This window comes from Mandrillus leucophaeus, unplaced genomic scaffold, assembly GCF_000951045.1.
Source record: "Mandrillus leucophaeus isolate KB7577 unplaced genomic scaffold, Mleu.le_1.0 Scaffold1176, whole genome shotgun sequence".
NCBI classification, from domain to species: domain Eukaryota; kingdom Metazoa; phylum Chordata; class Mammalia; order Primates; family Cercopithecidae; genus Mandrillus; species Mandrillus leucophaeus.
In genome coordinates this window covers 314,037-330,886 of record NW_012100054.1, presented here as the reverse complement: position 1 = coordinate 330,886, position 16,850 = coordinate 314,037, and the positions used below count along the sequence as shown (strand labels likewise).

The 16,850-nt window shown below is 34.8% G+C and overlaps 1 protein-coding gene across 2 annotated transcripts in view; it reads right to left on the bottom strand.

Annotated features, from left to right (window-relative positions):
• TRPC1 (transient receptor potential cation channel, subfamily C, member 1) overlaps nt 1-16,850 on the bottom strand; it is an 80,361-nt gene that overhangs the window by 59,246 nt on the left and 4,265 nt on the right. Inside the window, exons 2-3 of one of the 2 annotated variants that reach the window (XM_012001275.1) lie at nt 9,151-9,305; nt 2,112-2,213 (exon numbers count right to left, since the gene is read on the bottom strand). In XM_012001275.1, coding sequence (XP_011856665.1) covers nt 2,112-2,213; nt 9,151-9,305 — 257 coding nt within the window. The remainder of the gene's footprint in view (nt 1-2,111; nt 2,214-9,150; nt 9,306-16,850) is intronic. The other variant, XM_012001286.1, reaches the window with a different exon arrangement.

Sequence of the window (16,850 nt, the reverse complement as noted above, 5' to 3'; positions counted from 1 at the left end):
AGTGTTTTTTTGTTTTTTGTTTTTTTTTTGAGACAGAGTTTTGCTCTGTCACCCAGGCTGGAGTGCAGTGGCTTGATCTCAGCTCACTGCAACCTCCACCTCCCAGGCTCAAGCAATTCTCCTGCCTCAGCCTCCCAAGTAACTGGGATGACAGGTGCACAGCACCACGCCTGGCTAATTTTTCTATTTTTAGGAGAGACGGGGTTTCTCCATATTGGTCAGGCTGGTCTCAAACTCCCGACCTCAGATGTTCCATCCGTCTGAGCCTCCCAAAGTTTCTTTTACTAAGTAGGTGAGGGCTGCCAACACTAAGATTTAATCAGTAGTGATAATGGTGATTAATAAAACCAGTTAATGGTTCCAGTACTCAAGCACACTACACTCTACCCTTCCCCCGCAGGAAAGGAAATGGACTAAAAGGCTAGAAGATGGGACAGGTGTACCAAAATATAATAGTAACTGCAAGATAAATGGCAGAAAATTGAATGGTATTTTAGATATTTCTGATCCTTTGGATAGGGACTATATTCCTAGCCCTTTGTTCCTTATTCCTGTTGGTTTCTTACCATCGCTTAAACTAGATGGTACTATCCTCCGGAGAAAGTCACACTTTTGTAACAGTCTGAATGAGAGTAAGATTTTTCAGTTAATATATAAAATAAAGTATGCAATTTAGCAGAGCCTCTCACAGTTCTCAAACATGGCAGAGAGTCAACAACCAATTTATAATTCTTTCTTAAAACAGTATTTTTATTCTGCTTATAGCCAGCCTATATACCCAGCAGTTATTTAAACTGCTTGTTTCACTATATCGTCACCAATAATGAATGTTATCATGTTTAAAATTTGATAAAAAACAATAAAATTAGCATTTATGTAGTAGTGACTATCCTCCTAACTACAAAAGCAATAAAGAAAAATAAAAAGAGTACAAAAAAATCTGTAATTTGATTATTCAATGAGAGATGATGATTGTTAGGTAACATTTTGTTGCATTTCCACACAGTCCCTTTTCTATGCATATTTTTAACCTTGGATCAAATTATATGTACAATCTATTTAATTTTTCTTATTCCACTTACTATGTTATATTTTTTCATGTTCCTAACTATTCTTTTAAAAATACTGTTTTAATGACGGCATAATATTCCATCGTACATATATGTAATCATTTATATTTCCTATCTTCTATTTCGGAATGTTTAGATTATGTTACATGGGCTTTTAAAAATTACTGCAAATAAGATCACAACCAACATTTTTGCCCACATTTCTGCCCATTTCCTTGATAGGTTCCCAGAGGAGAAAGCACTAAGTTAAAGCATATGAACATCTTTCTTATGAGAGATCCTGCCAAAACATTTTCCAAAATACCTGCCTCACTAGTTGCATATGAGACTGTAATACTCCCTTGCTATCAATGATTTTTTTTTAATTTTCAACTTTAATAAGTAAACTTGGTAAGTTTAAAATTAGTATCTTACTGTATTTGATTATCATTAAGATTTAACATTTTGTATTTTCTGTGATTTTTACGTCCTTTTCTAATATGTTTTTCACCAATTTGTCCAATATTAAGATTAATTTATGATATATGCTGCAAATATCTATTGCCAGTTATTCATCTGCTTTCTAAATTTTGTCTGACATTTGGATTCCAAAAACTTAACTTTTTTAATAGCAAAAACTGTGCCACTGTGATTTCTGTCCATTGCTTTTATGCACATAAAGTCTTTCCATTCCCAATCAGTTAAATATTCACCTACATTTTCTTCCAGTTTGTTGGTTTCATTGTTTACATTTAATTCTTATCTATCTGCAAACTAATCTATATTTTCAACATTACCTGCAGAATATTTCAAACAATAAATACTGGTCCACAGTGACAAAATTATGGAAATATCAACTAAATTTAAAAAGCTTTCCTGAAAGAAATACTAATTATTCCTGCAAGTGTCTACTTACTTTAAAGTAATATTTTACAGAGTGAGAAAAAAGATCTATTTTTTGAAAAAAAGAAAATCAATTTGAGGGAAGGAAAAAATGGCAATGGGGCAGGAGATCTATTCTGGTTTAAAAATCCAAATTAATAAATATTTAAAAGTACTAACTACTATAGTTGGTCTTGATGATCGTTTTGGTCGATGATTAAGTAGTATATCAACAGCTCCCACTACTTCAGAGTCGATTGCCACCAAAAGTGCATCTGCAGACTTTAAAAAAAAAAAAAGTTAAAAATGAAAATGGAAGATAAAAAGGTAAACTACTTCTTTTCACTAATCCATAAATAAAACTTTTTAAAAATTTTAAACTGTATTATATACAGTAATACTAACTTTTCAAAAATGTTGACTGTACAAATAGTAGTACATTTGCTTGCCTTAGGAGTACTTCTGTGTACCACAATACACACGTTTCTGTCCTGGTTTCAATGCATGAGTTGGTAAAATAATGAATGTTTCACTAAAGGGATTATTAGCGTAACAGTGCTGATTCATGCAGCATTTAAAGTTGAAAAATTTTTTTCAAGATCTTTACTCTTGAGCTGTGGACCAAAAGAATCTTAACAATCCAAATCTATAAAAGAAACTGTCAAGAACTATTACTACACGTAAAGGATTGTTTTGAGTCTAATGAAAACGATCATCATCAATGCAAACAGGAATATGGGGAGAATATCTAAAGGGAAGAGCCTTCTGTTCCCATTTTTAAAACACATGGCTGACTAAAATGCTACAAATTTGACATTTATGAGCAATTTTATCAAGTATAATCCACAAACAGGCGACCAAAGCTCATAGAGACAGGAGGGAGAAGTGACTTTATCATTCTACTCCCAATCTATAACTCACTGTGAAGATCCGACTTTAACAAGAGGAAAAAGTAAGGAGACTCTGAGGAAATGGGGACTTTTCAACTCTGTAACAAAGCCTATAGTCCTATTGGTAACTATAACATCAGGTTTTTTGATTTTTAGGGAAAACTATAAAGGAAGAAGGAAAACATAGGGATAATGATTCAATATAAGAAAATGCCCTGATTATTTTCAATCTGTACATTTTAACTGCTATAATATTTAATAACTATTTAAATCAATGTTCTTGTTCTTGGGAACAAAACTATATCAGATCTTTACTATTCTTTGCAGCTGAAAAGAGTAAAGTTTATATCCACTTTATCTGGATGTAAAAAATAGGACTAAAAGTAGCAGACTTTACTTGAATATCTAAAAATAGGACTATGTGTCTCAAAAAAAAAAAGGGTTGGAGTCCTCATAGGAATCACCTATGTTTTCCCACAGAAAAACTCCCCACCCAGATGGGAAATTTAACCCATTGTACTATCCCTTAAAACTTTCAGGGTTCATTGGGCTGTGGCCTATGCTTTAAAGTCCTAGCATTATTATTCGGCTTTGCAAACATTTCTCTTCAGATTTTAGCATATTTAGTCAGTTGAAGGAAATGAACAAAAAGAATGCTATATCCATTACTACTAAATATTTCATTTATGATTTTTAATTTTTTTTTTTTTTTTTTGATACGGAGTCTTGCTGTCGCCCAGGCTGGAGTGCAGTGGCGCAATCTTGGCTCACTGCAACCTCCGCCTCCCAGGTTCAAGGGATTCTCCTGCCTCAGCCTCCTGAGTACCTGGGACTACGGGTGCACGCCACCACACCCGGCTAATTTTTGTATTTTTAGTAGAGACAAGGTTTCACCATGTTGGCTGGGCTGGTCTCTAACTCCCAACCTCAAGAGATCCACCCACCTCAGCCTCCCAAAGTGCTGGGATTACAGGCGTGAGCCACTGCGCCTGGCATATGATTTTTAATTTTAACCAATAAAGCTAACTACAGTAATGCCATCGCTTGCAAAGTCAAACACCAGGCAACTTCAACAATCTGAAAAATAGCCATGGATTTAAAAACAGCAACATATTGAGCTGTCACAAACAAACTCCATGGGTATTATTTCCCAAAAGAAACAGACCCAATCATTCTGATTTAAAATTGTCTATAAATGATGAATATCTGGCTTTCCCAAGTATCCTTTGGATCATTACTGAATAAAAGAATAGCTAGATTAAAACCAACAGCGTAGAGGGAAAGGAAGAAAGAATTACTAAAAGTTGACTACTGAAAAGATTAAATACCAGTACAGCAAAATCACTATCCATGCACAGCAGTCTAAAGCCACTTAATGTAAGGACAGACATGTTAATAGTTTCAGACCATATGAAGCAAAGTAAAATAATTACATTCTCTATTATTCCAACTAAGGATGGTAAAGTTAAATTATATTCAGATACATTAGTAAAGAATAAAGATTTACATTAAATCTTTCAATGCTTAAAAGGATAAGCTTCAGCTATAAAAATATTCATTTACATTAAAATGTCTTGTAAATAAGGAGTTACCATTGACTTATTCTGCACAAATGGTATGTTATTTGATAAATCAATGGCAGTTATGAGGGAAACAAATGTTTTAAATTATTTTAAAAATACACAGTTATACAAAAAATCCTCTCCAGTTTTGCTTTCCAATTTCTCAGATATTTGACAATTCTTTATTAAAAACTTTTTAATACATATACTTATTACATATTTATGAGATCATTATCTTCCTTCCTACCTTAGAATTTGTCTTTTCAACAATTCCCATACTCTTTCCTTTAAGCTCAGAGTAAAAAAGTTACTTATTTTCTTTCCAAAGCTACATTTTCCACCTTAGTCTTCTATTTGATGCTCTCCAATCTTTAGAACCCTGGTCCTTCATTTGCAGAAATACCAGTCTCATCTCCCACCTCCCAGAACTTTAAATCCTTCCTCATTCTTTGCTAACTTGCTTACTAGCTCTTTGCTAACTTGACTTAACTCCATCTTTCTCTTACCACTCAAGTTTTCTTCTTCCTTTCACTGTGTCAAACTTTGCAAATCAAAGTGTATCATTTCTCCAATTCTACTGATTCCATAGTTTCAAAATCCAATTACTTTTTCTACCTTCTAATTTTTCTTAATCTCTAAGAAAATGTTAAAAACTATTCTTTTGGCTTTCACAATGCTCTACTATCCTAACTGCCTCTGATATCTTCAACAATTCATTTGGTCTTTAATGAAACACTTTCCATGTAATGCTCTTTATTAAATGTAGATATTTCCTTAAGAATGAATCTGCACCAGCCCTTTGCTCTTCTCCATGATTTCATCTACTCTCACAATGATGATGGGCATTCCCATGGCCATGACTGTTTACTGTATCTCTTTAGCCTGATCTCTCCCTAGAAATCCCTAGAAATAAAATGTTCATCTGTGTTTGTCTGATGAGGACTGCCTGATATCCACCAAATCAACAAGGATAAAACCGGAATTCACATTCCTTGCCCCGAGCTTTACTTAGCTTCTGAACTTCATGTTTTCCTTTCTTCCTTCTCCTAGTCACCCATGTTTAAGTTTTCCAAATCATCCTGGACTCCTTCTCAATTTCCCCCTCCAAATCAAAATATTCACTAAGATTTGTCAATTCCTCACAGCAGTCTCCAACCTTTTTGGCACCAGGGACTGGCTTCATAGAGCAGGTAGGGAGATGGTTTCAGATGAAACTGTTCCACCTCAGATCAGGCATTGGTTAGATTCTCATAAGGAGCATGCAACCTAGATCCCTTGCATGTGCAGTTCACAATAGGGTTCGTACTCCTATGAGGATCTAATACCATCGCTGACTTGACAGGAGGCAGAGCTCAGGCGGTAATGAGCGCTCACCTACTGCTTACCTCCTGCTGTGCAGCCCAGTTCCTAACAGGCCACAGAACCATATAGGCCATGGACCCATATCTGCCTTTTTCCCCCTCTTCTTATAGCCACTGTTTTTCTTACAGCACTTTTCTGGTTCAAGCCTTAACCTCTTCATATCTAGATTACTACAAAAACTGTTCACATAGGCTATAGCCTTTCCCACTTTCCATTTCCCAATCTATACTAAATTCAGCCACTAGATTAATCTTTCTAAAATACCACTGGACACATGACATCTTTCTCGAAAATCACGTAATGATATCCCCTATCTATTATATAAAACCCAAATTCCTTATTCTGGTATCCAAGGCTCTTTGTATCCATTTTGTTTTAATTATTTTTCCTAATTCCCACTACTCCCCAACCCAACTGTTTTGTTCAAAAACGCTAAATCAATTCACTGTCTCAAAAATATACATTGCACATGCCTTTGTTTATATCCTTCTCCACATCCCCTGTTCCCCACCTGTCTTTACATGTTCGAGAGTAGATTAGCATAATAGGTAAGAGCATGGATTCTGGAGCCAGAGCCTAAGTTCAAATTCCAGGTAGCCATTTACAGTGTGACTTTAGGCAAGTTACTTAATCTTTTTTACCTCAGTTTCTTCCTCTATAAAATAGGGATAATAATAATATCTAGGTCAGGCGCGGTGGCTCACACCTGTAATCTCAGCACTTTGGGAAGCCGAGGCAGGTGGATCACCTGAGGCAGGAGTTCCAGACCAGCCTGACCAACATGAAGAAACCCCGTCTCCACTAAAAATACAAAATTAGCTGGGCGTGGTGGTGCATGTCTATAATCCCAGCTACTCGGGAGGCTGAGGCAGGAGAATCGCTTGAATCCAGGAGGCAGAGGTTGCAGTGAGCTGAGATCACGCCATTGCACTCCAGCCTGGGCAACGAGAGTGAAACTCCATCTCAAAAAATAATAATAATAAAATAATATCTAACTCATCCCTATGTTGTGAGGATTAAGTAAGTGAACATATTTAAGGTTCCTGGCAGAGAGTAGTATTATATAAATGTTAGCAATTATTAATATTTCAAGGCTGAGTCAACTGATACTTTTCCAATGAAATCTTTCTTGATAGCCCCAACCTATTCTATATTTCTAAATAATGTATATTAAACCATAAAAGTTTAAACATAAAGTAGGGTTTCTTAATAGCAGCACTACTGAAATTTTGGGCCAAATAATTTTTTGTTGTGGAGACTGTCTTGGTTATTGTAGGATGTTCAGCAATATTCCTAGCCTCTACCTACTAGATAACAGTAGTAACCTGCCCTCCAATTGTGAAACCAAAGTATCTTCAGACATTGCCAAACGTCCCTTTATGGTGACAAAATCATTTGGTTGAGAACCACCAATATAACACAAGATACGTGAAAGCTCTTGTAAATGCAAAGCAATATAAAATGGTCAAGTACTATTAGCATTCAACACTTACCAAATACACCTTTGTATTACTTGACTTGTAATTCATACATACTTTAACTGTCCAATTTGTCTTAAAGATCCTATCATGCAGAACCCATGTTTTACTTATTCATTTCCACAATCACACCCAACCAAAGGCCTTGGGCATTTGTGGATTGATAAGACACAGGTAACCTGGACAGAACACAGTGAACTAGAAAGAGCGTGGGATTTGCAATTAGAAGATTAAATTCAAATCGTAGTCTTGTCCTTACTAATTTTAGAACTTTGGGAAATTCATTAAAGTCTATGAGCCTCAGTTTTCTAATCTATAAAATGTAACATCTATATAGGTTGACTGTGATGTCCGAATGTGATCAAGTATATGAAAACACCAGGTATAATGCAAAACTATTACATGTATATAACCATGTGTAAAAAGACAAAATTATAATGCCACAGTACTTCTTTTATCCAGAATCAGTGTGTGAATTTTTTTCTACCCTTATTTTCTAGGTAACTGAAGCTTATGCCTTTAAGTGTTTAATTTTAAAATTTAAACTATCTTGATGGAAGTCTTCTGCTTTCGTGTCTTGTAGACACACAAACACACATATATATAGTCTTTCTTCTAAAACAATAGGTACTGAATATAATTTAACTCTTCCTTATTGACTCTGGGCCATTGTTATAAGCCTTAATTATCATCCTAACCTACAGCTCCCTCAGAGAATATCAGATATGTAATGCTGTTGACCTCTGTTAAATAGTGTCAGAGGTACCACGCTTCATTTTGTTCCACTGCAGCTCTCATGCCCCTTCCATTGTCCCTCAGATTCTCTATGGATTAGAAATTAATCATGTTAAAATGGAACCTAAAATGAGAAAAAATAGACTCTGATGGAGGACTCCTATAACTAAAGTTCATAAATTTAATTTGTAAACTTCATGGCAGAAACCACTGGCTGCTCAGAGGTTATTTTTTACTTACTTTCTGCTTCTCAATTGTGGTCTGGATAGCTGAAGTTGCTGGGTAAGCAATTCTTTTTTTTACTCCAAACATATACATGGAGACAGTACCACATGTTGCTTTATACATATATATATATTTTATATATATATATATAATAGCAATGTACATAGAATTACCCTACTTATAATCAGAAAATCTGCTGCAAATGTCTCCAGATGACACTGAAAAAAAGTGCCTCATTAAAAAAAAAAAAAAGAGGTAGAATTAATGTGCCAAGTCCCATCATAAGTAAATCAAAAAGGAAAGGAAAATAATATTATCAAATTTCCTTCAGAATCTCTAGACTGAATTTTCAAGACTTACACACATGCCTTTTTTCTACCCAAAACTGATATGAAGATAAGTAGGAAGGTCTATATTTTATAGATGAATAAAAATCATTCATCTTTAGATAAAAAACAAACATTAAGTTTCAAACAAAAAAATAAAATTTAATAAAACTTAGGAGAAAACTAAAGTCAAACTGAAAACTGTTTTGAGTCAGGAACATTTTGTTGATGTGTCTGTAACTAATAGGGGTCAGAAAAAAAACTATTCCTCTGACACTTGCAGAGTGTTTGTACTATTTTAGATATATAATATAAATATTGTTAACATAGGTAATGACAACCAAGTCATCTTTAATAAGTCATGATAATTTACCTCTATCAGACAGATGTGGGGAAAATGACACTTGGGAGGAAAAAGATAAATCAATTCAAAATATTATACTTTTCAAAAAGTTTTTTTGGTTTGTCTTTAAAACTTTTAGTGGTTCAAAACCAAATAAAAGATGAAAGAAAGAAAGAGAGATAAAGAAAAAGAAAGGAAGAAAAGGAGGAAAAAGAAGAAAGAAAACAAGAAGGGAAGAAAGCATGGCATATCTAACAGCACTTAGAAGTTAACTGGATTAAATTATCTAGCCTTGTACCTGACAACCGTAGTCCAAAAGAAGCTGCAGTATATCCAAGTTTTCGTTTTCAATAGTTATGGTAACAGCATTTCTCCCAAGCACATCTACGCAATTTATGTTCAAGTCACCTGAACTGTTTTCCTCCAAAATCTTTTTAACCATATAATAGTCACCTAAATAACAATATACAAACATAATTTAATATCCATGACATATCAAGGATGACTGTAAAGAAAAACTTAGCTTGTTGAATTAAAAGATTAAAAGCCTAAACTCATTTTTGTATATGAAAATGTACACAGAAAATGTGAACATTTCCTTGATGAAAATTTATACCTTAATAAAATAATACGTGTATCAGCAGCAGACATAAAAAGTAGAAAAATTTTAAATGTACAGAATGAAATAAAAATCATTAGTTTAAAATTAATAACTGAATGATCATAAAAGGAGAAACTTTTGGAAGATATTTAAAGCAATTTAATAAAGGATGCCCAAAGGCACAGACTGGAAGCTAGAAAAATTAGACGGAAAAAGCTTAAAGAATTAAATTTTATATCTCAAATATACACAGACATTTACTTACACAACAGAGTTAAAAATGAGATCTAGTAATAATAAGTGGAGGATATTATAAAGAGGTTTTACAGGAATAAACATACTTTGGAAAAGCAATATACATACATATATATTCAAGGATATGTATAGTAAAGGGAAGGATGTCTGAAAATCCTCTTCACTACTCCCCACTCTCCCAGCACACACACCACACACACACACACACACACACACACACACACACACCCATCTCATTAATTAAGCTGATTAGATTAAATGACCAGGGAACATTCAGTTCACAAAATTCTTAAGGCAGGACTAGGATTAGTGCCTGACCTGTTAGGAGCAGGCAAATTGCCTTCTTTGTGACTGTAGCCCACAACAAAACAGTTGTCCCATGAGAGGAAATGACAACAATTACAGCAGTAATTATTTTCAGCAAGGCCCCACCGTATTTGTCTGCTGACCAGATGGTACAGGAATATGGGGAATAAATCAAAAGAGAAATGCTAATTAAATAGAGAAAAAAAAGCAAGGGGGATTTTGCTTGTTTTGTTTGACTTGTTAAACATTAGACAAATAAGCCATTTTAAGTGATGTGCAAATATAGTTGCTCCTTAGAAGTCTATAAATAAACAGGGAAAGAACAATCAGCATAGAAAATAGAAAAAGAAATGATTTCATTATACAGAAAAAGAAAATACTGAAACTGGGCTAAATAAGTGAGTAAGAAAGACAGGTAACAGATTTTATTTGTTAAATTTTCAAATAAATTTGCTACTATTTTTAATCTATGGCCTTAAACTCCCTGCCTCACACATACAACTTCTTTTGAAGGAAGGTGGGTGATAGTTTTCTTGACAACGTATTTCCTAAGGTCCCTCAAGAAGAAAACTAGTCACAAAAAGAAATATTTTCCCCATAGTACTAGTAGTTAATAGTTAGACACAAATGCTCCCTGGGAGAACCTTATCAGACAGACACTTCACAAAGTGATGTTCTAAGTCACAAGTTGAATCAATAGTGACCAAAGATAGACCAGTGAAAATTTATCGCTATTACTGGAAAGTGACATTTAAAACCCTATTTCAGGTGAATCTATTTCAACATCTTAGTAGTAGAATGCTACACATAAAAATTCTGCTATATTTTCTTTGTTACCATGATGTGTCTAGGTGAGCAGTAATTTTTTATTTATCCTGCTTAGGACTCATTAGGCTTTCTAAATTTGTTTTTATTCTTTTTTAATTTTTATTTTTTATAGAGATGAGGTCTCGCTATGTTGCCCAGGTTTGTCTCAAATTCCTGGCCTCAAGCAATCCTCTCGCCTCGGCCTCCAAAAGTGCTGGGATTATAGGCGTGAGTCACCACATCGGGCCTAGGCTTTCTAAATCTAAGGATTTCTACCCTTCATTAATTCTTCAGTATTTTCAGCCATTATCTCTTCAAATATTGCTTCATCTCCATATTACTTTTTCTCCTGTCAACTTCTATTAGGCATTAAGTTAGACCTTCCCATTTCAACATCTGTGTCTCTCAAGATTTCCTGTTTTTCCTTTTTTTCCTCTCTCTTTCCTGCATTCTGGGTAATTTTTTCACACATTTCTTCCAGTCACTTATTTCTTCTGCAGCTTCCAGTCACATTCCTCCTTTAATCCATTCACTCACTTCTTAAAAATTTAATGACTGTATTTTTTATTTGTATAAGTTTTACCAGATTTCTTTCCAACTCTTTTATTTTCTTATGTTTTCATTTCCTTATTTTAACTTTTTCATCATTTTAAACGTAATTATTTTATGGTCTCTGTATGATAGTTTAATTATCTGAAAGGAGTATTAATTTGAACCCCAAGACAACAAGAGGCAGGACCATGGTTATGTATTCTTAAAGGAGTCTTATTTTTACCCTTATTCAGAGCCCACAATAACACAAACAAGCTTCTTTGAAGTCTCCATGTGCTGGTAGATTGGTTTTTCTCCTCATCTACCTCTTTGCTGAAGGTACAGTCCTTTAAGGATCCTGGTTTTATGCTTAGATGTTGCATCCAACTCCTCACTTTGTACAGTCTCCAGGCCCTGTAACCTGTTCCCATATGGGCATTAAGACTCAAATCTGTGCAATGTCCGAAACAGTAACTCTTATCCCCACCCATGGAGCAGCCATAGTGTCAGCTCACAAACTCCTCGTTTTCTTCACTTTTGTATCTTGGTTGTTTCCCTTACTTTCTTGAAAGCTCGGCTGTTTATTTAACCGGATGTTCATTATATTTCAGCTATCATTTCTAAGTGATTTGAAGAAGAAAGGTTTTCAGATTATCTAATCAACCACATTGCTAGAGACAGAAAAGTAGGAAGAGCTACATAAATAAATCCTTATGACATTTAATAAATTTCAGGTATAGCAAATAGACAAAAATAATTGCTACATGTTTATAAGTTTAGATTGTTATTAAAAAGGAAAGCACATTACAAATATCACATATTCCAGCTTTAAAGGTTTTTTGTTTTGTTTTGTTTTTAAGACAGAGTCTTGCTCTGTCACCCAGGCTGGAGTACAGTGGCAAAATTCGGCTCACTGCAACCTCTGCCTCCTGGGTTCAAGCGATTCTCCTGCCTCAGCCTCCTAAGTAGCTGGGATTACAGGCGCCTGCCACCACGCCCGGCTAATTTTTGTATTTTTAGCAGAGATGGGGTTTCACCATGTTGGCTAGCCTGGTCTCGAACTCCTGACCTCAAGTGATCCGCCCGCCTTGGCCTCCCAAGGTACTGAGATTACAGACACGAGCCACTGTGCCCAGTCCTAAAGTTTTAAAGAGTATTTCTATTGTAGTCAAGGAGCTATACAAGAAAGAAAGAAAATCCCTAAAAATCAAAACCAAATAAATACTTTTCATCCCTAAAAATAAAAAGTTCCACCCTGCTACAGCTAACACAGTCATGCAAATGAAAAATGTTACAGTCACAGAACCTGTAGGAAACCTAGAGTCGTTGCTAAGCATTTCAGAGAAGTTTGTATTTGCAATTCATTCTAAGCATTTCAGAGAAGTTTGTATTTGCAATTCATTTAAAACAAGTACTATGTCCAAAAAAAAAAAAAAAAAAAGACTAGAAAAGACCAGAACAGTCTTAATTTTTAGGATGAGCATATATGTAAAAAGAGGTTAGAAAACTTAAAATAAACAGCAAGAAGTTATAGAACAAGAATTACATATTCAAAATGCCTGTGTATGACAGACAAATATATAAATGCCATTCATTTTATACTGAAGTTGCTTTCAAGAGCTACATCTTTTGTCTTTTAAAATATAACACATAGAAGGAAGTGCAACATAATCTGTTTACTTTTTTGGCTAGATGGTAGTCTTTTTCAGTGAAGGAAAAAGAAACGATTTTCAATCAATTCCACAGGGAGTATACCAATTCAACAGCACGTCTTCTTAGCTCCCTCTCCAAATTATCTCCCATAATCATCTACTTGTCTCCATGTATACTGCTACCCGCAGTCCAAACCCCCATGATCTTCCTCCTGGACTCTGCAACAGCCTCTTAACTAACACAGCTGCTGACCAAGATTCTCTCCTTGACCAAACTTTACTCAGGCTTTTCTGAGCCCTTCACAAGGCCTCCACCTTGGCCCATATAAACTTGAACAAAACACTAAGTGTTTCTAACAGCTGAAGGCCAGATCCCTAGGATGACCCTAGCCCCTCTTAAAATGCCTGCCTGAGAAAACTCAAAGCCGACATAAAAATTTACTTTTGTTCCAGCCAACACCTGAAGACAGGGCCCCTATCTCCCAGCCTCCAGGGAGGGTAGGAGCCTAACTCCTTAAGTGCCATTAACAAACTCAGATGGGTTTCACATGGACCAACTCCCCAAGCCCTGTATTTTGTAATTTTTCACTTCCCTGATTCCACTGAGCCCACACTCACCCCCTTCCTTGTTTACTCTTTTCCTTATTGCAACTTATATTACTTATTAATACTTTATACTGTAGCACAGGGTTCAACAAAGTTTTCTGAAAAACGGTTAGAGAGTAAATAGTTTAGGCTTTGTGGGCCATGCACTCTTAGTCACAACTACTCAACTCTGCCCTTTCAACACAAAAGCAGCCACAGACCATATGTAAACAAATGATAGTGGATGTGTTCTAAGAAAATTCTGTTTATGGACACTGAAATTTGAATTTTACAGACTTTTCATGTGTTATGAAATATTATTTTTTTTAACCATTTGAAATATAAAATGTAAAAAACTAGTTTTAGCTCCAAGACCTCACAAAACAGGCAGATATGGTCTGTGGCCCATAGTTTGCTCACTCCTGCTCTAGCCCCACCCCTTCAATCCACTCTCCACTCCACAGCTAGAGTTATCAGTTAAAAATTCAAAAAATAGGCCAGGCACAGTGGCTCATGCCTGTAATCCCACTTTGGGAAGCTGAGGCAGGAGGATCACAAGGTCAGGAGATCGAGACCATCTTGGCTAACACAGTGAAACCCCGTCTCTACTAAAAATACAAAAAATTAGCTGGGCGTGGTGGTGGGCACCTGTAGTCCCAGCTACTCGGGAGGCTTAGGCAGGAGAATGGCGTGAACCCGGGAGGTGGAGCTTGCAGTGAGCCGAGATTGCTCCACTGCACTCCAGCCTGGGCAACAGAGTGAGACTCTGTCTCAAGAAGAAAAAAAAAAAAAAAATTCAAAACATATCAAGCTTACAACCTTCGTGATTTTCTAAATAAAGGCCAAATTTTTACTGTGGCCTATAAAGCCCTATAGGATGGGTGGTTAGACCTTGTTACCATTCTGAATTCATCTTATGCCTCTCTACGGCTCAGCCAATGATCATTCCAAACCAGTTTTCCAAACTGCAGGTTGCAAACCATTAACAATCATAAAATCAATTTAGTGAGTCCTAACCAGCAATTAAAAAAACATGAACTAGTATACAAAATACCAGAGTGATCCCACAGATCCTTAGCAACAAATTTACTCTCGCCAACTGTAATAAACCCTTGAGAAATATTATATGGAGAAATGTTATAATACTGATAGAACAGGTGATTCCACCTCTTCCTCATTAGCATTTTGTTTGATTTCATGGCAAAGACAGCATTAATGTTGTTCAGTTTAATTTTATATTAACCACATTGGAAGTTAGTTGTGAAGTGTGAGAGAATTTAATGTCAAAACATTTGTAAAGCTTTCCAAACCAAGTTTCTGTAACAAACTTGAGTGTGGCAATTGCAACATTCTAACTGAAATATTACAAATGATGCTAAAACCAGAAAATTTTATTAAGAGGGAAAAGAACGATGATGTAAAAAAATACAAAGACATGATCAAGTTCAGTTGCTGGATCTGGAAATATAAATGACAATACTAATAAAAATGTTAACTTGACATCCAACTTCAAATTAGTTTGAATCGAATTCTAAAAAGGAAAAAAAAAAAAAAAACATGCAGACTTTTTACAGTGAAAATGATTTAAAATGTAGCTTAAAAAAAAAGAAAAAAAAACATGCAGACTTTTTACAGTGAAAATGATTTAAAATGTAGCTTTATCAAATGCGCAAAACTCTATTACAGACCCCAATGTATTTATAACCGTATTGTTGTAAATGAAACCTTCAAAATTAAAGATACTAAAAAACATGGTAGCTAAACTGTTTATAACACTTTGAATATTTTTGAAAAAAGACAATTATTACCATAATTTCTTAGTTGCTTATGAATCCTAATGAGGACTATTAATAATAATGAATATCATTTAGCAAAAGAGCAAAGATTCACACTGCTGCCGGAAAAGATACTATAAAACAGAAAGTAATGCTGATTTTTTCATAGTAAATCAGTTGATAAAAATTATAAACAGCATATTTTTAACTCTATTAGAAGAATAGTCAAAAGCAATGTTTATTTTGTAGTTAAGAGTCTGATAAATGACTTGAGATCACATTCACAATGCTGCTGAGTTGTTTAAAACTTTTAGTTTATATCAAGTTTATATCAGGTTGTTGCAACACAGTCTCAGAAAGGATTTATTGTGTTGCTTAAATTTAATCTCATATACATTTGAATTATACATATTTATAAAACTAGAAAAATATATTACTGGCCAATATGTTAATCTAGAAAAACATATTTTTAAAAATTAACAGAAGCTATTAATAACAGTGCCAGTCACCCCCACTTTATACATAACAAAGCTTTGGCATCCAAATAAATCTACTGAGTCTCATGACTATATTGATACAGTGCTAGAATTCTTTTAGTCCTTATCATTCATCTAGGCTCCTAAAAGTCATTACTTAATCACCTCTTAGTGATAACTTTTGAAATCCTCATTACTTATTCAACTACTGATCTTAAATCTTAAATTTCTCAGTATCATTAAATTAGGAAGAGTTAGCAATAAAGAAGATATTTAGAGCACTGGCAGTAAGGTAGAAGAGGAATTATTAGGTTACAATAACACCTATATAACAAAATTTAATCTTTTCACACTCTTCCTCCAAGTCTGTATACAAGGTATAGCTAGGAGTCTGGCTTGGGTTACATTTTTTTTTAACTGCCCAGATAAAAGATTGACTCTGTACAAGTAATATTCCATCCTCCAAATCACGTATAGGCCATTTAAGTTAAATTGAGCACTTGCTTCTTCCCTTCAGACAGATACATTTCATACAAACATACTTTTGTTTCCTTACTTCTCACTAGAGCACAAGAGAGCATCTCCATTACAGAATATTCTCCTAAAGGATAGGGATGTTCTCAGTACTTTCTTGATAAAGCACTTTCGTAGCACCTTAACATAATTAAGAGCCTGATAAGTATAGTTTGATGGTGACTTATAGAAAAAGAGCAGGAAAGTTGTGTGATCACTATAAAGAATTACCAGTATCATAGAACTACCAGGCAGCTAGCTGCTGCATTACTAGTCTGTTAGAGATAAATTATCCACTAAGATTTTCGCAATTTGAGTCTTTTGTTGCTGTTGTTAAAAAGTATCCCTGAACCATTCCCTATGGCAATATTTTTCAACTAGTACATTCTAAAACTTTAGTTATTTGAAAAGCTTTCCTATATAAAGTACATAAATGCTATGCCTATGATGATTTGTGAAGTGTTTATAGAATGTTGCCTACAATACCCTCTTTACCT